This window comes from Toxotes jaculatrix, chromosome 7 (genome assembly GCF_017976425.1).
Source record: "Toxotes jaculatrix isolate fToxJac2 chromosome 7, fToxJac2.pri, whole genome shotgun sequence".
Taxonomy (NCBI): Eukaryota; Metazoa; Chordata; class Actinopteri; family Toxotidae; genus Toxotes; species Toxotes jaculatrix.
In genome coordinates, this window is record NC_054400.1 from 2702117 (window position 1) to 2727326 (window position 25210).

General features: G+C 41.3%; 1 protein-coding gene, 1 long non-coding RNA gene and 19 other non-coding genes across 21 annotated transcripts; 9 read left to right on the top strand and 12 right to left on the bottom strand.

The window, feature by feature from the left end:
- Positions 1-1438: 1438 nt before the first annotated feature.
- LOC121184116 lies at positions 1439-18015 on the bottom strand. The gene is made up of 5 exons (XR_005894269.1): positions 17916-18015; positions 17467-17566; positions 4238-4384; positions 3727-3818; positions 1439-1568 (listed from the first exon to the last, which is right to left on the bottom strand). It is a non-coding gene; the product is annotated as an uncharacterized LOC121184116 (long non-coding RNA).
- On the top strand, positions 4532-4604 carry trnaa-agc. Its single transcript has one exon. It is a non-coding gene; the product is annotated as a tRNA-Ala (tRNA).
- On the bottom strand, positions 4816-4897 carry trnas-gcu. Its single transcript has one exon. It is a non-coding gene; the product is annotated as a tRNA-Ser (tRNA).
- trnaa-agc lies at positions 5045-5117 on the top strand. The gene has a single exon. It is a non-coding gene; the product is annotated as a tRNA-Ala (tRNA).
- trnas-gcu lies at positions 5329-5410 on the bottom strand. The gene has a single exon. It is a non-coding gene; the product is annotated as a tRNA-Ser (tRNA).
- trnaa-agc lies at positions 5558-5630 on the top strand. Its single transcript has one exon. It is a non-coding gene; the product is annotated as a tRNA-Ala (tRNA).
- On the bottom strand, positions 5842-5923 carry trnas-gcu. Its single transcript has one exon. It is a non-coding gene; the product is annotated as a tRNA-Ser (tRNA).
- trnaa-agc lies at positions 6071-6143 on the top strand. Its single transcript has one exon. It is a non-coding gene; the product is annotated as a tRNA-Ala (tRNA).
- trnas-gcu lies at positions 6362-6443 on the bottom strand. Its single transcript has one exon. It is a non-coding gene; the product is annotated as a tRNA-Ser (tRNA).
- Positions 6593-6665, top strand: trnaa-agc. The gene has a single exon. It is a non-coding gene; the product is annotated as a tRNA-Ala (tRNA).
- trnas-gcu lies at positions 6884-6965 on the bottom strand. Its single transcript has one exon. It is a non-coding gene; the product is annotated as a tRNA-Ser (tRNA).
- On the top strand, positions 7100-7172 carry trnaa-agc. Its single transcript has one exon. It is a non-coding gene; the product is annotated as a tRNA-Ala (tRNA).
- On the top strand, positions 9509-9581 carry trnaa-agc. Its single transcript has one exon. It is a non-coding gene; the product is annotated as a tRNA-Ala (tRNA).
- On the bottom strand, positions 10595-10676 carry trnas-gcu. The gene has a single exon. It is a non-coding gene; the product is annotated as a tRNA-Ser (tRNA).
- On the bottom strand, positions 10914-10995 carry trnas-gcu. The gene has a single exon. It is a non-coding gene; the product is annotated as a tRNA-Ser (tRNA).
- On the bottom strand, positions 11649-11730 carry trnas-gcu. Its single transcript has one exon. It is a non-coding gene; the product is annotated as a tRNA-Ser (tRNA).
- trnas-gcu lies at positions 11968-12049 on the bottom strand. The gene has a single exon. It is a non-coding gene; the product is annotated as a tRNA-Ser (tRNA).
- trnas-gcu lies at positions 12703-12784 on the bottom strand. Its single transcript has one exon. It is a non-coding gene; the product is annotated as a tRNA-Ser (tRNA).
- On the bottom strand, positions 13025-13106 carry trnas-gcu. The gene has a single exon. It is a non-coding gene; the product is annotated as a tRNA-Ser (tRNA).
- trnaa-agc lies at positions 13256-13328 on the top strand. Its single transcript has one exon. It is a non-coding gene; the product is annotated as a tRNA-Ala (tRNA).
- tmem175 (transmembrane protein 175) lies at positions 17980-23832 on the top strand. Its single transcript, XM_041041544.1, has 10 exons — positions 17980-18277; positions 19290-19328; positions 19539-19636; positions 19720-19771; positions 20098-20133; positions 20252-20335; positions 20432-20596; positions 20721-20799; positions 20953-21088; positions 21211-23832. Exons 1-10 carry the CDS (start codon positions 18074-18076, stop codon positions 21881-21883), a joined length of 1566 nt encoding a protein of 521 aa, XP_040897478.1. The 5' UTR covers positions 17980-18073; the 3' UTR covers positions 21884-23832.
- The last annotated feature ends 1378 nt before the right edge of the window (positions 23833-25210 follow it).

The window sequence follows — 25210 nt, forward strand, 5'->3', positions numbered from 1 at the left end:
ATGGCTTTATGGTTGTGTTAATTGCTAAAGATAGAAATGGTGTGACCTTGTGTGTGGCTTGTACAGGTCAATCTGCCTTCAGCCCACAAACATCTATGAGATTACACATAGAAGCTGTCCATCCATGAAATGTGAGCTGCATTGGGCAGTGGTCCTACGTTTGCCTCCTGCTGAACTGTTGCACTTCTTGTCATTTCTGGGTGAAATCCTGTTAAATTGAGATGATAGCAGTGATACTGAGGAGTTGTAGTTGTTGTGTGCAGGTGGGAAAGAAAGTTAGGGTGGACATGATCTCTGCTGTGTGGTCCATGCTGTGATGAGGGGACATGTGCCGTAAACAAATCAAATTTGCATTATAGATGAAAAATAGCTTATTAAAAAATCACCTGGTTTAAACAATGACCTAAAATACATCAATATCAGAATTTGTTCTTCTGCTAGTTAGTTTAATTTCATTAACTGTAATAATTTAAACTGAAGTTACTGCAGGCTGACCTTATTTCAGGTGAGGCAGCGCACCTTAGTTATAACCTGCTGCAAAAAAACCCAGTTTATAATACTGTACAATATTAAAAATACAAAGTTAAATGGTACCCACCACACCACTGGTTATTGTAATATTTTCAAAAGAGAAGACTTCCATTATTTTTTTCCATTATGCATATTGGTATTTGGGAAAACTTCTTAAGCCCAAAGATTTAGGATTTTGTAGAATTATCTTTGTTCATGGAGGAACTTAAAAGCAAAAGTAAAACAAAATGATCAAAACCCGAGATTTCCAGACTCCTCAAAGAAAATTAAATTTTCTACATCTCAGCCGCCAGAAGGGTTGACTGTATAACACTGAATGCAGAATCGTCTGCATCGGCTACCTCTGGATAAACACAGACTATCTAGGGCACGCAAAGCTTTAGCTCCAATCACATAAAACAGCCAGTAAGCCAGTGTACTGGCACTTAACATCAGGAAACAGTGGCAACGCTACTATCAAGTATGTTAGCATCACAATCTGGAAATGACAGAGCTTACAGATGTAAGACAGCTGCGCAGTACGGGTGGGTTTGAACAGAATAATCATGGGAAACATGAAAATGTTATTGTTTTTCAGGCTCACCAGTTATCATACTATTCATTATTCACTATTAAATATTTTGTTCTCTGTCCCTCTATCTTTCGCTCACACATCACAGAACAAAATCATTAAATCTGCCCTACACAGATCATAAAATGGTCTCTTCGGGATACTGAAAAGTTTATCTCATTAAGTTCATTTTCTTGCCAAATTAATTACTTCCATTTTCTCAGAGGAGTAGTATTGACCAGCGAACGAGGGGAATATCTCATCTCTCATTCTCCATTTGACCGAATTGCACAGCAGCCAAGCATGGTTGGGCTGGGTCGCAGCACAGACTCTCAGGTAATAGGGTTTGAAGTAAAGGCTCATTACCTCCTTGGTTTCCTTCTGACCGGCTAAAACACACCGCAGGCCTTCTGGGTAATTCTGAGACACAGAATGAGTCCAGATGTGCTGGCTCAGATGAGCTGACGTCCAATTTTCTGCTTTTATTCTGCAGAAGAAGAGATTGGAGTATTAGATGCTATCAAATTTAACAAAAGCATTGATGTGCATTCTGTTGCAGATAATGTCAGATAGGATGTTCATAAACAGTTTGAAAAGAGATTAAATCCAAAGAATGTTCAGTATGGACTGTACATGTTTATGCACACACAATCTGGAGGTTAAAAGCAATAAAACGGGGTATTCTGACAGATATTTAACCCCAATAAACTTCTGTTGCCACACAACACACACAAATACAACATCATCCGGCACTGCAGTGCCTTTGCCATCGAAATGCATACGAGCACACATCCCTGATTGATTGCTTTGTTCTATGAACACTGTATTTCTAATTTTTGCCTCCTGATTGATGAGATGAAGGATAAAATTATTACTGCTGTGTTAACTTTCCAGAGTTGTAATATCCTGTCTCTCAGTATAATAAACCACTGTACAGTATTTTGCATTCGATGAGTCTTCAGATTCATGGACGATTCCTGAAACAGTTTTTTTCCTGGATCACGTTCCATCTTCTCACTTTTTGCTTTTAGATTCTTGTTAAAGGTCTGAACGCCTCCTCATGGGTACACTGTTTCTGGAAAGACGCCTTGGTGAATCTAAGATGTCTGTACAAATTAAACCAAAGCTAAGAAACGTAGAGGTGAGAAAATGTGCCTTTTGCTTGTTTGTTTTTGTTGGGGTTTTGTTTTGTAAATTTTCAAATTTAACAGAAAGCAAAAATTCAGATCTGCAATGTAAACACAGCCAATGAGAAGCAACTGTGGCTGCACTGGCAGCTCCCAGGTGTGACTGCATGTAACTGCGTGAATGTAAAGTATGATGGCGATGACAAAGACCGGGCTTTACAAGCTCAAGTGTCGCCGAAGTCCAACCTAATATCTGAGCCGTGCCCACTCTTCCGTGAAGCTGGATGCAGGTCAGAGTGATGAGCTCAATCTCTCTGCAGGGCAGCAAGTTCTGATCAAAAGAACAAGCCCTTCTCATCACAGCTCCAAACAATCTCTCAGCGCGTCTGCCTCAGGCTGAGGCATGTTGACACTACACAAGCCAGGTGTAATGGAATTGACCTCCACCGCCAATCTGCTGCCATTTCGCGAATAGACACATCAATAATATCCACTGCACTGAGGCGGTGCAGCACGAACTGTAAACTCAGCAGATTGTAAATAAAGGTTGGACAGCTGCAGCAGCGAGGACGAGTCTTTTTAGTTGCAGGATGAGCAGAAAAACTGAGGATTTTTTCAATGAGTTTTCATTCAATATAAATACACAATAAAAGTTGTAGTTACATTTGTTGTTAGATTAGTTAGTAATCAGAGTTGTTGTTGCTGTTGTTTTATGCTAGGCCTTAAGGGAGATTTTGTAGTGTTTTTAATATTATTTTAATGTTTCTTCTCCATTTAAATGTTAAATTACTTATTCATTTGAAGTCATATATTCCTAAATTCTATCCCTGACATCAATGAGCAGATGAGTTGAGTGACTTTAAAATGATGCTGAACCATAACAAAATATTATCAAAATGTTTTGGACACTTCAACGTTTACATATGCTCTTTAAGGAGTGGTTTGATATTTTTAGAGATGTGTTTATTCGATGACTTCCCAAGATTCAGATGAGAGGACTTATACTGCTCTTATGTCTGTCTGTTCTGTGCCACTCCTCTGGAGTGTGCTGACGGCGTAATAACTGGTCATTATTCTTTCTGTGATAAAGTCTTTCATTCTGTATCTCACTTTCAGAGTCTCTGATTTCTGCCAGGGATTTATAATTACACCTCAACAGTTCTGACATTTCATATTAGAAAGTGACACGACAAGGAATGAAAGGTTCGACCAGTCAGACCACTGCTGGGCACCAGTACATGACCAGAACATAAATGAGGAGATTAACGACTGGACAGAAATACTGAGCGGCAATTTAGACAGACGTGAGTCAGAGGTGTCATTTCGGAGGACAGGATACATTAAGATTCGTCATATCTGCATAATACAGTGAATTTTTATACTTTCTTCGCCAAAAAATCTATTTTTTCACTGCATAACACTGGTCTGCCCTTACCTAACCAGCTGTGTTCACATATCAAGCAAATAAATATGTAACTCTGACTTTTCCACACCTAGTCTGTTTCACAAGTAACTCACCATGTATTCGTTCATAAGTTTCTCATGACCTTCGTTCAGGTAGGTGCTGAAGTACTTGAGGTTGCATGTTCATCTTGTATGTACGGTGTCATCTGAGAAAAAAAAGAAAAAAAATTATGACAATATTCAGCATTTTAGGCAGTTATTTAACAAAAGACAGTAGCAAATTCCAAGTTTGATGAATCTTATGTGTAGAGCATCGTTATTATGTGGTAGACTTTTGTCTTGGGAACCAAAAAGGCAAGCACTCAGCATCTATACAAAATCAGGCACAAAATGAGGCAACCACACTCAGGGTGTTTTTTTCATTCTGCCCAAAAGGTTCACTATGTGATTGTACCAATTACTTAAAGTTGAGGTAATCAGTATAATTACAAGATGAAGTTTTCTGATTAAGTGAAAACCTGCATACTCACTTGGAACTTTTGTCTAGTGTCTTGTGTTTACAGAATTATATGAATGCACATATTATGTCAGTGGCATAAAAAGTCTTTTACAAGCATAGGTCTACCCATTTTAATGCAAGCCTTGGAGATGGCCAGCATGAGATGTTGAAGATGATGAAGATCCCCATCGTGCTTGGTGAGTATCGGTCCAGCTCAGCAAAGATTGTAGATAGTAGAGGTACAGTTGATATGCGCATGAACTCCTGATCAATCTGAAAAAAACATTAACAATTCACTCGTGACTCACCCAAACAAAAATATACAATACAGCAACATGAATCCACTCACAAAAATAGAAGCATGGAAGGGAGGGAGGAGGAGGAGGGCAGAGCTGGAGCTCCACCAATATTCCCTCCACAGGGGAATTAGCTCAAATGGTAGAGCGCTCGCTTAGCATGCGAGAGGTAGCGGGATCGATGCCCGCATTCTCCAGTAGACTTTTGACCCTTAGTTCACACCAGATCAGCAGGGTTTCACTTTCCTCTGCATGTTTCTGCTGAACACTGGACCCTTTTATGGGGAACTCCACATAATATTTTAATATTATAATATTTTCCAAAAGGTTTTTTGTCATTACACTGATTTCTGATAGAGTGTTTTAAACAGAGTTGTTATAATGAAAGCAATTAGCTTAACTCCAACACGACGAGGATGGGATTCGAACCCACGCGTGCAGAGCACAATGGATTAGCAGTCCATCGCCTTAACCACTCGGCCACCTCGTCTTTGGATTGCTAGCTGTAGGGTGAAAAATAAAATAGAACTAACCGTAGTTCACACACTGTTGCGACAAACGAACTATTTTTGGCACAGGGACGCATATGCAATGTACAGTCTGAACAAGGAGCTCCACCACTGCCACCTCTACCCCAGGGGAATTAGCTCAAATGGTAGAGCGCTCGCTTAGCATGCGAGAGGTAGCGGGATCGATGCCCGCATTCTCCAGTAGACTTTTGACCCTTAGTTCACACCAGATCAGCAGGGTTTCACTTTCCTCTGCATGTTTCTGCTGAACACTGGACCCTTTTATGGGGAACTCCACATAATATTTTAATATTATAATATTTTCCAAAAGGTTTTTTGTCATTACACTGATTTCTGATAGAGTGTTTTAAACAGAGTTGTTATAATGAAAGCAATTAGCTTAACTCCAACACGACGAGGATGGGATTCGAACCCACGCGTGCAGAGCACAATGGATTAGCAGTCCATCGCCTTAACCACTCGGCCACCTCGTCTTTGGATTGCTAGCTGTAGGGTGAAAAATAAAATAGAACTAACCGTAGTTCACACACTGTTGCGACAAACGAACTATTTTTGGCACAGGGACGCATATGCAATGTACAGTCTGAACAAGGAGCTCCACCACTGCCACCTCTACCCCAGGGGAATTAGCTCAAATGGTAGAGCGCTCGCTTAGCATGCGAGAGGTAGCGGGATCGATGCCCGCATTCTCCAGTAGACTTTTGACCCTTAGTTCACACCAGATCAGCAGGGTTTCACTTTCCTCTGCATGTTTCTGCTGAACACTGGACCCTTTTATGGGGAACTCCACATAATATTTTAATATTATAATATTTTCCAAAAGGTTTTTTGTCATTACACTGATTTCTGATAAAGTGTTTTAAAGAGAGTTGTTATAATGAAAGCAATTAGCTTAACTCCAACACGACGAGGATGGGATTCGAACCCACGCGTGCAGAGCACAATGGATTAGCAGTCCATCGCCTTAACCACTCGGCCACCTCGTCTTTGGATTGCTAGCTGTAGGGTGAAAAATAAAATAGAACTAACCGTAGTTCACACACTGTTGCGACAAACGAACTATTTTTGGCACAGGGACGCATATGCAATGTACAGTCTGAACAAGGAGCTCCACCACTGCCACCTCTACCCCAGGGGAATTAGCTCAAATGGTAGAGCGCTCGCTTAGCATGCGAGAGGTAGCGGGATCGATGCCCGCATTCTCCAGTAGACTTTTGACCCTTAGTTCACACCAGATCAGCAGGGTTTCACTTTCCTCGGCATATTTCTGCTTAACACTGGACCTTTTTAAGGGGAACTCCAAATAATATTTCAATATTATAATATTTTCTGAAAGGTTTTTTTTGTCATTACGCGACACTGATTTCTGATAAAGTATTTTAAAGAGAGTTGTTATAATGAAAGCAATTAGCTTAATTCCAATGCGACGAGGATGGGATTCGAACCCACGCGTGCAGAGCACAATGGATTAGCAGTCCATCGCCTTAACCACTCGGCCACCTCGTCTTCAGATACCCAGTTCTAGGGTGAAAAATAAAATAGAGCTAATCGTAGTTCACACACTGTTGCGACAATCGGGAACCATTTTAGGCACAGGGACGCATATGCAATGTACAGTCTGAACAAGGAGCTCCACCACTGCCACTTCCACCCCAGGGGAATTAGCTCAAATGGTAGAGCGCTCGCTTAGCATGCGAGAGGTAGCGGGATCGATGCCCGCATTCTCCAGTAGACTTTTGACCCTTACTTCACACCAAATCAGCAGGGTTTCACTTTATTCTGCATATTTCTGCTTAACACTGGACCTTTTTAATGGGAACTCCAAATAATATTTCAATATTATAATATTTTCTGAAAGGTTTTTTTTGTCATTACGTGACACTGATTTCTGATAAAGTATTTTAAAGAGAGTTGTTATAATGAAAGGAATTAGCTTAATTCCAATGCGACGAGGATGGGATTCGAACCCACGCGTGCAGAGCACAATGGATTAGCAGTCCATCGCCTTAACCACTCGGCCACCTCGTCTTCAGATACCCAGTTCTAGGGTGAAAAATAAAATAGAGCTAATCGTAGTTCACACACTGTTGCGACAATCGGGAACCATTTTAGGCACAGGGACGCATATGCAATGTACAGTCTGAACAAGGAGCTCCACCACAGGGGAATTAGCTCAAATGGTAGAGCGCTCGCTTAGCATGCGAGAGGTAGCGGGATCGATGCCCGCATTCTCCATAGAACTTTTGACCCTTACTTCACCCTTGATCAGCAAGACCTGACTTTGCTCTGCAGGTTTCCACTGAACATTAGCTGTCTGGTGGTTTTTGGTATGAGGACATTGAAAGCTTCATTAGACCTCAGCAATATACCCAGTGCCTGCATGTAAACAAAAAAAATCAGGGATCCTTTAAGATGACCGTTCTGTATGATGTTTTTCATTAGGTGTTTTATTCTCAGTATATGTGAAAATTATTTCTGACAGAGAGATTAACTGTTTTAAAGAGAGTTAAGATAAAATAACACTTTATTGATCCCACAGCAGGGAATTTTACTTGTTAAGCAGCTCACAAGCAAAACAGGAAAAAAGGATCAAGTGCAGAAAAACAAGAAGTGTGCATGCAATTTAAGTACAAAGAAAATATCAGGGGAGAGCTGCTATAATGAAGACAGTTTGTTGACTGTCAAAAACATGGTAAAACAAACTTAATTCCAATGAAACAAATATAGGATTTGAACCCACGCATGCAGAGCACAATAGATTAATAATCCATAGCCTTAACCACTCAGCCACCCTAACAAAAACATGCAACACACTAAGGATGAACATCCCCACTGTTATTACCACTGCAAAATACAGTGCATAATAACCAACAATGAATTAGCAAAGCAAATTCAGTTTGCTTGACAAGAGAATATGTCTGCATCAAGACAAGACAGTCTGCATGACAGCTTTCACAGCATTATGTTTTACTATATTTTTTATAATGGCCAATTGTATGTTGTATATTTGAGGACAGAGCTGAGTCTGTGTAGCAGAAAGGTTTAGAGAGGATTTACACAACTTTTTACTACCTTCCCAGAAATGCAGCGCCAAACCAAGCCATCACAAACGCCGGTAGAGAGATGCTGTCTCTCTTTGGCATTAACGCAACACATGGCGACCGCCAAAGTGTTTTATTGAAATAATCAGTATAATTATGTAATGAAGTCTCCTGATTAAGTGAAAACATGGCGCCGCCGAAATGCTGCGCTGCAACATGAGCTTCTGTGGAGCCCGGTGAGCAGGCTAAGTGCCAGGATGTAGCCGTAGCCACGGTAAACAGTGATTTACCGCGGCTACGGCTACATCCTGGCACTTAGCCCGCTCACCGTCGGGTGTCTGTCGTCGCAGAAGCGCTAGCCTGGCTATGGCACAGGTATACCCTCCACAGGTAGCCAGTCTCTGACAGACCTACTGCCTTCACTAAAATCAATACTAAACCGATTGACACTGCTAGTTGCGGACACGGCAATATTTTTTTGCACCGCGGTTCAGTTTTTACGTCCGTAAAAAAAGCTACTCAGAGATGTACGTGTAAATAAAGAAAGCATAGCTATCGCAAAGTTGAGCTAACCTGAGCTATAGGAAACATGAGTGACAAAATTCATGTCGGGAAAAAAAATACAGCTGCTCACAAATGTCTAATAACTCCGACGTATCACTCTCACATACTGACCTAAATAAATTAATGTAGGTATAAATTAACCACTTACCCTTAATATCGAAGAATGCGAAACGATTAGGTGATAGCGCAAAAGCTAGCGACCGTTAGGATGACGTCCCAAAACGTAACGCTCCCGCTACTTCAAACTTCTTCCGCATTTAGTCACGTGGAGCATGCGCACTAGCTGACCTTATCAGCGTCACCGGTTTGAGGGATCTCACTGTCGGTGGATTCATTGTTAACAAACTTAACTTTAATTTTCCTTGAGCCATTTACAACACAACACAACACAAGCCAGTAGTTTAATGAATATAACTATGATCAATTTATCATAAAAATATTAATTCATTTAATACTAACGCATTTTTAGAATGCCAATCAAAGAAATGAATTGGGTTTTCACTAGCGATCACTTTACAAATCGCAAATTTTCTACTTCCTACTTTATAATGGACAGATTTCTGTTTTTCGTGACTCCTCCTCAGTGATGAGAGAAAATGTATTTCTGTAGAAAGATGATTTGTTTGAAAGGTTAAAAGGTTTGACCTCAGCTGAGGCACCAGACAGCTACAGCTCTTTTAGTACACGAGAAGTCAGCTTCACCTGAAGTGACATAAGTAGCTGATGAAAATTAGTTATTTCACATGCTCTGATATTATTATTATTATTATTATTATTATTATTATTGTCACCTCCCACATCTATATGAACTATGGATTCAAAGTTACAGAGTTCAGCAGAGGTTCTCTCCTCACCAGTGAATGACCTCATCCAGTAACATGAATCCACTCACTAAAATAGAAGCATGGATGGGAGGGAGGAGGAGGAGAAGGGCAGGGCTGGAGCTCCACCACTGCCCCTTCCACAGGGGAATTAGCTCAAATGGTAGAGCGCTCGCTTAGCATGCGAGAGGTAGCGGGATCGATGCCCGCATTCTCCAGAAGAATTTTGACCCTTACTTCACACCAGATCAGCAGGGTTTCACTTTCCTACTTATTTCTTTCTTACTTCACCCCTCATCAGTAGGGTTTAACTTTCCTCTGTGTATTTGTGATGTCCATGAGCTGTCTGATGGTTTCTGGTATAAGGACACTGAAAGCTTTTTTTAGACCTCAACAATATACACAGTGCCTGCATGTAACAACAAACAAGGAGCTCCACCAAAGGCCTTTCTAGAGGGGAATTAGCTCAAATGGTAGAGCACTCGCTTAGCATGTGAGAGGTAGCGGGATCGATGCCCGCATTCTCCAGTAGACTTTTGACCCTTACTTCACACCAGATCAGCAGGGTTTCATTTTCCTGCTGAACATCAGCTGTCTGATGGTTTCTGGAAATGCATTTGATGTGTTTGTTACACCCCAAGAATACACAAAATGCATGCATGTAACTAACTAGCAGCTTTTATTTTACAAAAATCTCAGATCAGAATCAGAATGGAACCATTTTAGGCACAAGGACGCATATGCAATGTACAGTCTGGACAAGGAGCTCCCCTTCCTCCACAGGGGAATTAGCTCAAATGGTAGAGCGCTCGCTTAGCATGCGAGAGGTAGCGGGATGGATGCCCGCATTCTCCAGTAGACTTTTGACGCTTACTTCACCCCTCATCAGCAGGGTTTAACTTTCCTCTGTTGATTTGTGATGTTCGTGACCTCAGCAATATACACAATGCCTGCATGTGAACAAAAATTTGACCAGGGCTTTTGACATAATTTTCAGTGATCGCTGTGGATTCTTTCACAAAAAGCAAAGTTAAATGTTGTTTGTTGCAATGCTTTCTTTCTGTGCTCTACAGGGGAATTAGGCTGTGAATAATACCAGATGTAGAATACTCAAAATTCAGTTTAATTAATGATTTATATAGGAGTAAATGCAAAGAAAATACACTTGACATATTTGTTCTCTATGTTTGGCCAGATTTTTTTCCCCTCACACTTCATCCAAAATCCAAAGCGACGAGGATGGGATTCGAACCCACGCGTGCAGAGCACAATGGATTAGCAGTCCATCGCCTTAACCACTCGGCCACCTCGTCCTCGTTTTTGACATAATTTTCAGTGATCGCCATGGATTATTTCACAAAAAAAGCAAAGTTAAATGCTGTTTGTTGCAATGCTGTGAATAGGCTGATGTAGAATACCAGATGTAGAATTCAGTTTTACTAATGATTTACATAGGAGGAAATGCAAAGAAAATACATCTGACATATCTGTTTTCTACATGAAGTATATTTGGCCAGATTTTTTTCCCAAAATTCATCCAAAATCAAAGTCGACGAGGATGGGATTCGAACCCACGCGTGCAGAGCACAATGGATTAGCAGTCCATCGCCTTAACCACTCGGCCACCTCGTCACCTTTTTGATGATGTTTGACCCTTTCTGAGCAGGGCCTAACTTTCCTCTCTTGATTTCTGATGTCCATGAGCTCTCTGATGGTTTCTGGTATAAGCTGCTACCAGTATGTCATGTAACTCCAAATGTCTTCTTCTTTCTCATACTTGCTCTTGTTCTTTCTATGAGTGGGTCCTCACTTTGTTTATGCACAAGCACAAGGACGCCTGTGCAAGGAACAGTCGGAACAAGGAGCTCCACCAAAGGTCTTTCTGGAGGGGAATTAGCTCAAATGGTAGAGCGCTCGCTTAGCATGCGAGAGGTAGCGGGATTGATGCCCGCATTCTCCATTGAACTTTTGACCCTTAATCAGCCGGGCCTAACTTTCTTCTGCAGGTTTCCACTGAACATTAGCTGTCTGATGGTTTCTGGTATAAAGACAATGAAAGCTTTGTTAGACCTCAACACTATACACAATGCCTGTATGTAAACAAAAAATTTGAACAGGGCTCCTATAAGATGAACGTTCTGTATAGTATTTTTCTTTGGGTTTTTTCACAGTACATGTGACAATTATTTCTGACTGAGAGATTAACTGTTTTAAAGAAAGCTGCTATAACAAAGGCCATGAGTTCATTGACAAAGAAACACAGCAGAACAAACTTAACGCCAATCCGACGAGGATGGGATTCGAACCCACGCGTGCAGAGCACAATGGATTAGCAGTCCATCGCCTTAACCACTCGGCCACCTCGTCCTCGTTTTTGACATAATTTTCAGTGATCGCCATGGATTATTTCACAAAAAAAGCAAAGTTAAATGCTGTTTGTTGCAATGCTGTGAATAGGCTGATGTAGAATACCAGATGTAGAATTCAGTTTTACTAATGATTTACATAGGAGGAAATGCAAAGAAAATACATCTGACATATCTGTTTTCTACATGAAGTATATTTGGCCAGATTTTTTTCCCAAAATTCATCCAAAATCAAAGTCGACGAGGATGGGATTCGAACCCACGCGTGCAGAGCACAATGGATTAGCAGTCCATCGCCTTAACCACTCGGCCACCTCGTCACCTTTTTGATGATGTTTGACCCTTTCTGAGCAGGGCCTAACTTTCCTCTCTTGATTTCTGATGTCCATGAGCTCTCTGATGGTTTCTGGTATAAGCTGCTACCAGTATGTCATGTAACTCCAAATGTCTTCTTCTTTCTCATACTTGCTCTTGTTCTTTCTATGAGTGGGTCCTCACTTTGTTTATGCACAAGCACAAGGACGCCTATGCAAGGAACAGTCGGAACAAGGAGCTCCACCAAAGGTCTTTCTGGAGGGGAATTAGCTCAAATGGTAGAGCGCTCGCTTAGCATGCGAGAGGTAGCGGGATTGATGCCCGCATTCTCCATTGAACTTTTGACCCTTAATCAGCCGGGCCTAACTTTCTTCTGCAGGTTTCCACTGAACATTAGCTGTCTGATGGTTTCTGGTATAAAGACAATGAAAGCTTTGTTAGACCTCAACACTATACACAATGCCTGTATGTAAACAAAAAATTTGAACAGGGCTCCTATAAGATGAACGTTCTGTATAGTATTTTTCTTTGGGTTTTTTCACAGTACATGTGACAATTATTTCTGACTGAGAGATTAACTGTTTTAAAGAAAGCTGCTATAACAAAGGCCATGAGTTCATTGACAAAGAAACACAGCAGAACAAACTTAACGCCAATCCGACGAGGATGGGATTCGAACCCACGCGTGCAGAGCACAATGGATTAGCAGTCCATCGCCTTAACCACTCGGCCACCTCGTCCCTGTTCACGACATCATTTTCAGTGATCGCCATGGATTATTTCGCAGAAAGCAAAGTTAAACGCTGTTTGTTGCAATGCTGTGAATAATACCAGATGTAGAATACTCAGAACTTAGTTTTACTAATGATTTATGTAGGAGGAAATGCAAAGAAAATACATTTGACATATTTGTTCTTTACATGAATGCATGAAGTATGTTTGGCCAGATTTTTTTCTCAATGTTCATCCAAAATCCAAGTCGACAAGGATGGGATTCGAACCCACGCGTGCAGAGCACAATGGATTAGCAGTCCATCGCCTTAACCACTCGGCCACCTCGTCTTCAGATTGCTGATTTTAGGGTGAAAAATAAAATAGAGCTAACCGTAGTTCACACACTGTTGCGACAAACTGGAACCATTTTTGGCACAGGGACGCATATTCAATGTACAGCCTGAACAAGGAGCTCCACCACTGCCACCTCCACCACAGGGGAATTAGCTCAAATGGTAGAGCGCTCGCTTAGCATGCGAGAGGTAGCGGGATCGATGCCCGCATTCTCCAGTAGACTTTTGACCCTTACTTCACACCAGATCAGCAGGGCCTAACTGTCCTCTGCAGGTTTCACTGGGTCTCATATGATGCAGTGACCACCACAGGTTTTTAAGAGCAAACTGAGTTAAACATAGCTCATACTGTACATGTCAGATCTTGGTCCTCATGAAGTCATACTTTTGTTCAACAACCTCAGGTGAACACTGGGTTTAGTGCTAGTTGGCTAATGTTGGCAGGCTGCAAACTTTACTTTATAGCATCTACACCATTCATTTACAGAGGAATTAGCTCAAATGGTAGCGTGCTTGCTTAGCATGTGAGAGGTAGTGGGATTGATACCCACGTTCTCCAGAAGATTTCAGTTTTTGTTCTGGAAGATGATGCATGTGCTTTGGGGCAATAGATGAGCCAGGTTGCCAGATCTTCTTCACTCAGTCTGTTTGCTAGATGACTCTTCATGTGAGGACTCTCACTGAAACCAGAACCATTCTTTGTTTACTTTCTCTAACCTCCTTCTACCTGCCATGGATTGATATTATATAGTAAGACTGTGAACATCTGCCACATGTCCCAAAGCTTTTTCAATAAATTGAACTTACTGCTGAATTAAAATGCTGCTCAGAGGGCTCATCATCTCAGATTTTTTTTTTAAATTCAAACCAATCCTAAGTTATTTACACAAAAGACAAACAAACGTTGCTTGGTACAGCAGTAGTTAATTTCATTCTTTCTGCAGGGCGACATACAGGATTCACATTGCTGCCTTATAATTACCAGCACTGGGTGTTGGGAGAGAGACAGGCCTGAGTGCTGGTGATAAAAACAAACCCCTGAGACAGTTCATGTCAGAGGCTGACTTCGTCTGAGCTGCTGGAAAACTGTATGTCAGTGAGTAAAACTGTGCCTCCAAAGTGAAATGTTTAATTTCCCAAGTAACAACTCAGTTCATCATCACTTCACGTCACTAATGGAGCTAATGAAGGCAGTACCCTGCGTAATACATCTGTATTAGTATGTGTCGCCTCTCATCTCATCACCTCTTAGCAGAACTGTTGCAACTGAAAATCACCTTAAGCTCTTTTACTCCTTGAGTGACCTTTGCAAGAGGAGTTGGGAATTCTGTTTTGTGGTTGCAGCAGTGCCCCAACATATATATACAGCATCCATCCACTTCCTCAGGAAGAAGGACGACTGGTTACTGTGAAATGGGCTTTCTGTTTCAAAGTTAGCCTCTGTGTGTTGATATTGTCCCTAATGCACACAACAGATTTGATCTGTTTTGATGTGTTGATTCCCCACTATACTGGCCTTCTGAACACTGAAATTGCTTCTTTTGACAACACTCCTCACAGTGGTTACTTTTGAGCACATTTAGCTCCTCTAAATCCTCTGAACTGATGGATATTGTTTCAGAGTTCGTATCTAAAACAACATCATACCCTGGAAACTGGTGTGGACAGAGAAACTTTTACTCAAAGCCATTTTCAAAAGTATCCACATCGGTGTGGACATGTCCTACTTTAACCCTGTTTTTCAGTGAATGTAAGGAACTGTGGTCATAACAGGGTCTTTGAGGGAAGGTGCTACCGTCAGCAGGCCTGTTACATCTGACAGAGTTTATTAAGTCAGGGTGATGAGCTGCAGATCCAGACAGCAGGGGTTGTGATGGCAGCCACTTCTCCTGTCAAAACTGATTAAGATATCAGAGCTCATGTCTGGGGAAGGGAGGGGAAGGGAAGGTGGGATGGTGGGGTGAGGGGGGGTCCATAACCTGATGACAACAATGTCCCAGACTCAGTAATGTCTCAATAATGGGATGTGAACGGTCAGATGGGGATGGCACAAGGGGGAGAGGAAAGGAGGGAAAGGGGTCAGGAGGATGGGATGAGGACGGGGAAATGAAAAAGAAAGAGTGATGTGCTATCAGAGAGATGGCTCCTCGACAGATGGGCTTCCACCTGGGTGTCTCTCTTGGGAAATAGCTTTTGATGTGATGTCAAAAACCACTGAGAGGGCAGTAGACTAGTGGACCCCTACTCCTACTTCTCCCGGGGTAGTTTGGTGGTTTCTGGTGTTTTGGGAGGTTTATTTTAGGTTGGTTTTGTTTCATGTTCTCCTTCTAATTACTGGCATTTATTAAAGAGATATGATTTGATCATGTGCTGATCCTCTCATCACATAATGCGAGATGTTAGTTAAGATGATCAATAGGTGAAACATCCCAGAAATGAATGTTGTAAGGCATTAAATGGGAGAACAGCAGCCCGCATCGGCCCAGTTTCATCAGTCGGACACATGATGCATTGACTCTGTGCTCACACTGCACTCTTCGCTGATTGCAGCAGTTTGTCCTGAAAATACTCTCTCATGGCAAAAGGAGCTTAGCTGCGTTGAGAGGCTGTGCTGCATGTTTACCTCCGGTTTTACATGGCAGCTGGCTCGGAGCGAAATAATCCCCAACTCATTCAGCATGTAGTGGCAGTAGTGCCATACAGGAAAACAACACAATTTTTAAGTGCCCTTTTGTGAAGTTCCAATCACAATTTTTTGTTGTTGTTGCTATTGTTGTTCACGTGAGAGGGGACACACAGCAAGTGTGCAATTACACATTTGTTGTGTTTGTTGTTTTTTTTTTTTTTTTCAGCTTGTCCAGATGTGTGGTTCCACCATATGTTGGGAAAATGGACTGAATTAATCTGCAGTCTGGAAAAAGGAGTTAAGCCATGATCTCCACAGTCTGCAGCGTGTTATGTAATTGTCTGCTCACTGATGGAGGCCAGTTTTAAAAGACATGTCTGCGTAGAGTGTAATTTAGAAGTTATTGGTGGTAATGCAAGATCTTTGCACACCGGTATACATACAGGCGTCAGAGTAACAAAGGTACGGTAAATGTATTAGTCTTTCTGATTTTGTTACAACACATTTCACACGGTTTTACTTTCAGTTTTACTTAATTTTGAGTATTTTTCATTCATTTAATTCAAGAACAAATAGAAAAATATTTTAGAATGAGACACTTTAAAAACTTCCCCATTTCCCCTGTTTACTTTGGCACCTTTTGAAGAGTCTATACATAAGGTTTCCGGTGTAAGCGGTGATCTGACTTGCCCGTCATACGATTTGCTCACAGACACCTCAGTATGGCAGCTCTCAGTTGCTAGGCTACATTTGCATGCTGTGAATGTCCTCTCACTCATTAAATATGTCTTTTGGAAACGCTAAAAGGGGCCTTTTATGTCGGCCACTGGCTTCAACTATCACGTCCCTTTGTGCTGCCTTGATTGGTTTGCTTGATTGTAATGTGAGTAACCAGGGACAAGATAAAAGCTGGAATGAAAAGCCTGCAAGGACGAATGATCTCCTTGGTGGAAAACTGTAAAATATAAACCCTACAGTCCGAGGCAATAGTGTGGCATCACAGATTTTATGAGGAGAGAATCTGAGTCCCTCAACCTTCAGTTAAAAGAGTTTATCAAAGAGTTTTTATAGCCTCATTCATCCTACATGTCTTGTGGCTGCACTTATCAATAATGTCATATTGACAATGGATCAAATGATGATGTATAATTTGAAAGGGTTCGTTCGTAGTGACAAACCTCCCGAGGTTCTGCCCCCCCATCCCTCACCCCCATATCACAGCTTTACTGTGGAGCTTCTGAGGCTAACAGAGGAAGAACCTGGTTATAGGTATTAAAAGGTGCTGTATATTAAAAAAACACGTATCCCTGTCTGCCTGTCAGAGTATTTGACTTTCTTTTTAGTGACAAATAAGGCTGTGATACACCCATGACACCAAGTCAAAACACACAGCACTACTGTCCCCTAGTGGCAAGACCAAGGTATCACTTCACTTTGCACTATTCCAAGTTTTTTTTTTTTTTTTTGCTGCTCCTCATTCTTCCGTCTTTCTGTCTGTATAGCGATTTTTAGTCTTGTATACGAAGCTGCATCCAAATCTTCTCATCGAGTTCTACACGTTAAAGTGAAAATGGAAATAAGATATTTTATTATGATTTTCTGCATCACTATTTTACAGCATCTCACCAAACCCCTCGGCTCTGTATTTACCCTCCATGCATATTTTCACCTGCAAACTTACGCTTCTTGGTAAACTGCATTAAATCTACTTTACATTCTCGCAACTCACTGTATCCAGATCCACGTCCAGTCAACACAGCGGAGAGAGACGTCTCACTCCGCCCCTTTTTCCTTAAACTGCTGTCAACCACCAGGAACAAAGGTCTGACCTGCAGAAAGACAACGTACAATCACACAAACTAACATCAGCTGCAGCTGAAGTGTGAGTCAGCTTGTGTACCATGCAGGGATAACGTCATTAACATTAATCTAAATCAACCTTATTAGAAAGTTCGACGTTTGAGCGTTTGTACATTTTAAACTGTTAATTGTTGGAAAAACTCCTACCTAAAAGACAGAATTTACTAAATGCGTAAATCTAAATAAACCAGTTCAAGCTGAAGAAGAAATGAAATATCCACATTTAAAAAGGAGAGTAAAAATGAATGATCCTTACGGTATTAAGAAGCATGCTCCTAGACCTGGATCCGTTTAGAACCACCGAGTGGCTCCTCTTACCTAATAGACGATCTTCGCTGAGAACAGGAAAACCAGCGGGCATCTGCTTCCTGTTTCTCCTCCCTCAGTCAGCTGACAGTCGTCTGTTTGCAAACAGCTCCGTCCGCGGGGGTCCATGGTCTCTGCTGCGGGCCCTGAGCTCCTCTAGCTCCTCCGCGATGGGGGAAAACGACGACAGCGACATCATAGAGCACCACGTGGAGGAGGAGATGGAGAAGAAGGGAGCGAGGAGCCACGCGGCGTCCTCCTCGTTCCTGGAGAGCGTCGGTGCGTCGGACAGAGACGGCCACAGCAGCACCCAGTCCTCCCACAGACTGCTGGCCTACAGCGATGCCCTCATCTCCATCATCGCCACTGTCATGGTGAGACACGGACCTTTACACCTGGATATATAAGATGTGTGATGCACTGATGGTCAGCGGGCAGCGGGCTGATGGCTCAGGCTTCAATAAGCTGCAGTGACAGGTGACAGGAGCAGGGATCAATCATCGCTGATCGATCAGTCACTCATCAGTCAACACTGGAGGATGTTTAAACATCAGCTACTTGAGAAAAAGCAGCAATGGAAATACAGTCAGTAAAATGTAGCAGAAGTATTAAAAGTAAAAGTACACAATGCAGAAAAATGTCCTCTGTGACTGGTGCACTGTTATATATTATATTATCAGATCATTAATACTGATGCATTCATGTGTAAGCAGCTCATTTTGACCATTTTATACAAGGATGCAACTAGTGACTGTTTTCATTAGGATTAATGAGAATAATCATTAGTTGCAATAGAATTAGTGTTTGAGTTTAGAGTGATCCTTAGGTCGAATGCATAAGGATCACTCTAAACACTGTTGCGTACTGTTTTAAATAATATACTGTTTGATTACAGTGATTCGTTCGTGTGTGAGCAGCATTTTTAATGTTGCAGCTTGTAGAGATGGAGCTGATTTGAGATAAGATTAACTTGATTGCTCACAGGAAACTGTCAGAGCAGCGACAGTTTACAAGAGCAGAAGCAGATGCAGATTTATAATAATAATAATAATAAAGCTATAACAGTATACTGTATTCATTACTATCATCATTGATAGAGAAAGTGAGGGATGACCAATCAAAAAATGTAAACAGAAATAAACTGCATTCATTTTAAAACATTAGCTTGACACGTAATTTCTACAAAACAAGTAAAAAACAGTAAAGTACAATATGTCACTGAGTGTATGCACGGTGTGTAGTAGTAGTTATTCATTTATTACTATCATGTACTTGTCCTGCATTTGAGGAGTGACTCAGCTGGAAATCACATCTTTTAGACCAGTATCACGACTTCATGTGTACATTTGATATTTCTCCTAATCCGGTTTCATTTTTTTTTCACAGATTTTACCTGTTGCCCACACGAAGGTGGAAGATAACGAGGTGCTGTTTGACTCCTGTTAATGAATGTGTGATAGCACATGGCATCATTTTCTTATTAAAAACAGTCAGTCTAGAACAAACCACAGATAATAATAATACTTGGTGTGATCATTGTGATTTTGTTCAAACTGTTTCAGGTCTGTTTTACACTTCATGTAATGGCGTAATGAGGATTTTAAATGTGAAAACGTTTGGTCCTGTGTGTTGCAGGAGCTGAGGGAGAGCGTTCAGCTTCTGCTGACGACAAAGATTGCTGTTTACTTAATGACATTCCTGATAGTCACTGTTGCGTGGGCTGCTCATATCAGGTAATTTATCATTGCTATTATCATTATCATAACAGCTTTTATCAGGTTTGTTATCGACCACTTATTTGTTTTCTATTTCACAGGTTATTTCAAGTGATTGTACGGATTGATGATTGCCTTGCCTTGCTGAACCTTGTAAGTATAACTATGTCTCAGCAAAAGAGGTTAATGTGACTGGTATTACAAGTCTTAATTTTTGAAACCTGTAAATGTCCTGAGACTAAGATACCACATAAATCAAAGCAACTAATTCCCTGAAAAAATGAAATATAATTTTAGCATAGTTAAACTATGTATGTAGTGAGGATAAAGTAATTATCTGACCCTTGTCCCTTTGTAAGAGAGAAGAGAATGATGCTTTCAGGATTTTTACAGTTTGTACGCGTGAATGAAGCTCGTTTTCTCTGCTGAGCACGTTTCCTGCTTTCTAATGTCGAGTTCTGCTTTCGGTTCTATTTCAGGCCTGCATGATGCTGATAACCTTTCTACCATACACAGTGAGTATGAGTCAGTGCAGCAGCTAAGTGGAGGTTGAATCAGTGTTTGCACAAATAAATATTTAGTGGACTGATGTAGTTCAAGCTCCCCACTGTACAGTTTGTCTTTTCTTTGCAGTTTTCTTTAATGGCGACTTTCCCTGAGAACGTCCTCGGGATGTTACTCTTCTGTGGTTGTGTGATGGTGATCGGTGTCATTCAGGTGAGGCCTGAGGCCTGTCACACACTTCCAGCGTTAGTTTCTTTTTTCTGTGTAATCACGTGATCTTCTCCTGTGTGTCTCTGTGTGTTTCCGTAGTCTGTGATTGTGTTGTACGCCTTCAGTCGCCCCTTCCTGCTGAACGAGCAGATCCAGATCTCAGAGAACCAGACCTTCTATAAGCACCACATCCTCAAAGTCATCATGAGAGTGCCCCTCGTGTGCTTCTTCGCCAGCATCTTCTCCTTCATCTTCTTCCAGCTGGTAGGCAGCATTTGTTTTTGTTTGTTCTTCAGCTGTTTAATGATGATGATTAGATCATCTCCAGTTGGACATCGCTCAGGGTTCTGATGGTCACTAACACTGCAGTTAATTTCTTGTTTTTCAGTCTTACGTGCTGTTGGCCATTGTTATTTTCCTGCCTTACATCTCCCAGTGTTTGAAGTGGTGCCGCAGCAAAGCGATCGGTAAGCACTAGAATGCGACCTGACAGGTAGGAGAAACGTACATGTGCTTACCTGTGGTCAGATGTTAAATGTGTGGATGTAGATTTACTTAAGAATGAAATGTGTCCCGTTCATCATCCTGTTAAACCGTAAACCAAATCCTGTCCATTACAGGTCAGGTGGATGAGTCTCCAGACTCCATCCTGTTCTACACCTACCTGCCTAATGAACCCCTCAGTAAAGACCGAGTGGAGGCTTTCAGTGATGGAGTTTATGCCATCGTAGCAACGCTTCTCATCCTGGACATATGGTTTGTTTCACTTATTACCTTGGATGGGTGGATGAAAGACAAATATGTATTTTCTATACAGAAAAATACAGTGCACTGAAGTGTGCTGAAAACGTTAATCCTCTCTGGTTCCTTCCTGTCAGTGAGGACAACGTTCCAGATCCGAATGTCGTAAGGGAGCAGTTTGGCGGCAGCCTGCTAGCGGCTCTGCAGGTCTACGGTCCGGAGTATCTGGCCTACTTCGGTTCCTTCGCCACCGTCGGCCTTCTCTGGTTTGTCCACCACTCGCTCTTCCTCCATGTCACCAAGACAACGCGCTTCATGGGCCTACTGAACACCTTCTCGTTGGCGTTTGTCGGAGGTTTGCCGTTAGCCTACCAGCTAACGCACGAATTCCCGCGCAACTCCCGCAATGAACTGGAAGCCATTCAGATTAGCTGTGTCATTATTTTCTTTGCAGGTATATTTCAGCTCACCATTTGGGTGGTCGCTCTTTACAATGAGCAGGAAACTCTGCACCCTTACGTGCGGTACGGTGGACGTGAGCATGTGTTCATGCTAGCTAAACTAGCTCTGTACCCCTGCGTAGCTTTAGGGACATTTTTCCTAACATGTATTCTGAGTAAATTTAGCGCCTCAATTTTCCACCTGATGGAGATCACGGTGCCTTTTGCTTTTCTTGTCTTGAGGCTGTTGGTGCGCATCGGGCTAGCGCTGCTACGGCAGATTTTCTGTCCTGATAGGCCCGACCCAAGGACTGTGGTAGAGGAGGCAGATGATGAGACAAGAGTGCCATTCAACGCTTTAGTTACCTAGCTAGCTTGAGGAGAAGTGGCCACAGAGAAGTAAGAAAACTGACAGAGCTGCGAAGCATGATTGCTAAAATATTTGGTCTCTGAGAAAGTTGCTGCTTAGATCAGACCTCTCATCAGGAGCCTGTTGGGGTTTTGGTCAGGAACAAAATGGAAAGTGGATTCTTTTCTTATCAGCATTTACACTGGTTCAAATCTTGGGAGGGAATCGGTGCAGATGGGAAAAGATGTGACCACGTGTTGAAAGCAGAGTATGGAGCCTGTAGAGGTTAAGAATGCACTTTGTGCACCGGAGTGGTGAAGGATACTGACAGCCAAAGCCTTTCTACTCATTCAGCTGTTTTAAAGAATAACCTGAAGAATATACTGATGCTAGTTTTGATTAGCGAGTATTCAACAATCATCTTAAAGCACTCGAAGCTTCTTTTTTTTTCTTATTACCCTCAGTAAGGTTTCCCGCTTTTATTTTATCGTTCGTAAGTCCTGAAATTGCCAAAGGTAAAAATTGAGAATGGCTGTTTTCTGTTTTCAGGCATGGCTTCAAATCATGCAGCTAGCTCATGACTTAGCTAATTATTCCATTCACCCCGAAACACACAGCTTAATCAGAACTGGCTTTATAATTATGGTCCAGTTTCTGTGCCAAGCACAGTCCGTCCTTCCGTTATGGCTTGAATTCTGCCTTTTATTATTCTTTTAACCTCGTTTATTAAGAGAAAAATTGCAAAGCACGTTCAGACACATTCAGTTTGGCTTAAGTATTTCTAAATACTTTGATCAAGGGCACAACAGGGGAAGTGGTTTTGTTTTGTCCCAGTTTAAATGTTTGAGTGGACGTGTTAGAAAGACAGCATGGGCACTTTAAACGTTGTACTCAACAGGTAGCGCCATAAAATTTCAAATTGCACTGTTCTAAAATATTTAGATTCAGATATTTGTGTCTAATACCAACTGGAATGTAATCTCAACTTTTCAAAAATGTCACAATGCCATATTATCTGTACAATTATCTTTTAACTGAATGACTGTGCAGCTGTATATTTTAAAGCAGGAAAGGGTCAGATTTTGCAGGGCTGTTGTTGATTTTAGTTCCAGATGCACTGATTTCATTTTTTTCTTGAAAATGCTGTTTTAAAATCCTGTCAACCCATTACAGAAAACACGAGAAGTCTGTGGCTCTGTTTGTATGGAGAGGTTTGTAAAAAGAGATGTCATAGATTTTTCCAGAAGGGGTCACTGTTGTTTCTAATAATAGTCCTGAGATACTACAATGATGCTGTGCTATGACGTACAGATATGTGTTTAATACTGACTCAAAAAGGGATTCAAATCCGAGATGCACTTTAATGGAAACCTATCAGGTGATGGCGTAGGGTTCATTATACTATTTGTTTGTGATCACTTGTCATTTCATATTTTTGGCTTTTTTTGGCTTGTTTTGGTTGTCTTGTTTTTTTGATGATTTACAGATCAAGCTGCATTTAGAGCCACGTATGGTTTTAAGATAGAGTCCTGTTATTTTCACGATTTTATGGAGGAATAAGGGCCTGAATTTATTTGCCTTTCATTGTAACGCTCCTTGTATCCAAAATAATGAAAACAAAATTTTGTCTGACATTTTCACCTAATGTAAACAACTGAATTTGAATATTTTACCATCATCAGTCTTAGAGACATGTAGCTTCTTCTGAGTCCTAACAACACAATCTTTACTCTTCCTCTTTTCCTCAGACGTCAAGTTACCACTCAGAAATCTTTTCTTTTTAAAATGATCTCTCTCTCGTTGTCATTCGTCGGACATAGTAGTGTGTTTATTAAGGCCAGTGGACACTGATTTCTGTTGTCAATGCTTGGATGTCTGTGTGTGTGTGCGATGGTTACCTGAGTTCAAACACTGCATCTGCTCTTTCACACGGCAACGTTTGGTGAATAAATCTGAAGTTGTTCCTCTAATGTGAACGTGAATCCTTTGTCTTGTCATTGTCAAAAGGACACGAAGCACCATAAATGACGAGGATGGAGGGAGACCTTTTAAAGAAAAAAAAAAACTTTATTCATCTCCATACAGTAAACACCTTTAATATCCCTAACAAGATATCAATATGTGGTTTATGTATTACTTTATATTGCCCCTATATTAACAGCATACTTCCTCAGTATCATTTTAAATATTATCCACTCCAAAAGCTACAGATTCTCATTAGAAAAAAAAAAATCTGCTCTAAGCAAATCAAACAAAATATACACAAATTGATCACTTGAAAAGACGAGCAGCCAAACATCAGTAGTGCATCTTTACCTGACCTTTGGGCATCTAAAAGTACCTTTTTCTTTCCTACCTTTACTTCTGTGTTTCACCTTCATACCTTGAATAAAAATATAAATTAGTTCACACTTAGATATAATCTGAACTACAACTGTGCAACTGTGGAGTCTCGAGCATGCCAGTGGAATATTACACTTCTTAACCATAACAATTGATGCATTTGAGTAAAACTCTAACTAACTTTGTATAGTTTGACAGATTTTTAAAATCTTTTCATTAAAACGTAAACTTTTTAAATCACAAATCAGTTTTTTTAATGCTTTGATTGCTTGACTGATTTATTCACCAGTAACAGAGTTTTGTTTATTCCGGTGGCACATTCCAGACTCCATAAAATAACTTCAAAAAGTCTAAATAACTTGACCATCTGCTGTTTGTGTTGATTATTGTTTCCTATTTTTGGTCAGATTGCTTTCGTGTGAACACTGTCCAGACGTCCACATGCTCTGCTTCATTTTGTTCAGTGTGTGAAGGCTGAATACAGAAAAGCCTGTAAAGCAGTAGTGTAGGTTTAGCTTTAGCTTTATACAGTACAATACAGCTGGTCCCATAAGTCCACCCAGCAACCCCCCATTCACGTCAAGAGGGGGAAAGACGCTAAAATGCACTTCTATGAGGAAACGGAACAAACTAGACAAATAAATTAAAACATCCTCTTCATCCAACACCTGAAGGAAGTGAACAGAATAAAACAAAACAAAACACATTGCACGGGCCACGGATGCAAAGGTTAGTACTCCAGTCTGCAGCCCAGCTCTAAACTCTCCGCATCTTTCATTTTCCAGAACGAGGAGAAGACGTCGGAATAGGAAGGAGACGGCCGTTCGGACCTGGACCCTGAAGCCTTTTCAGTAATAGCAGGAAATCGCTCTTAATGAGACAGTGCTTTGGTAAACATTTATCTCTGAAAAGCTCTGGATTCAGTCAGAGAATCTCATCGCAAACGCAGCCTCCTAACACTCTTACAATGCATCGCCTGATTCGTCTCGCTGGTGAACGGGATTC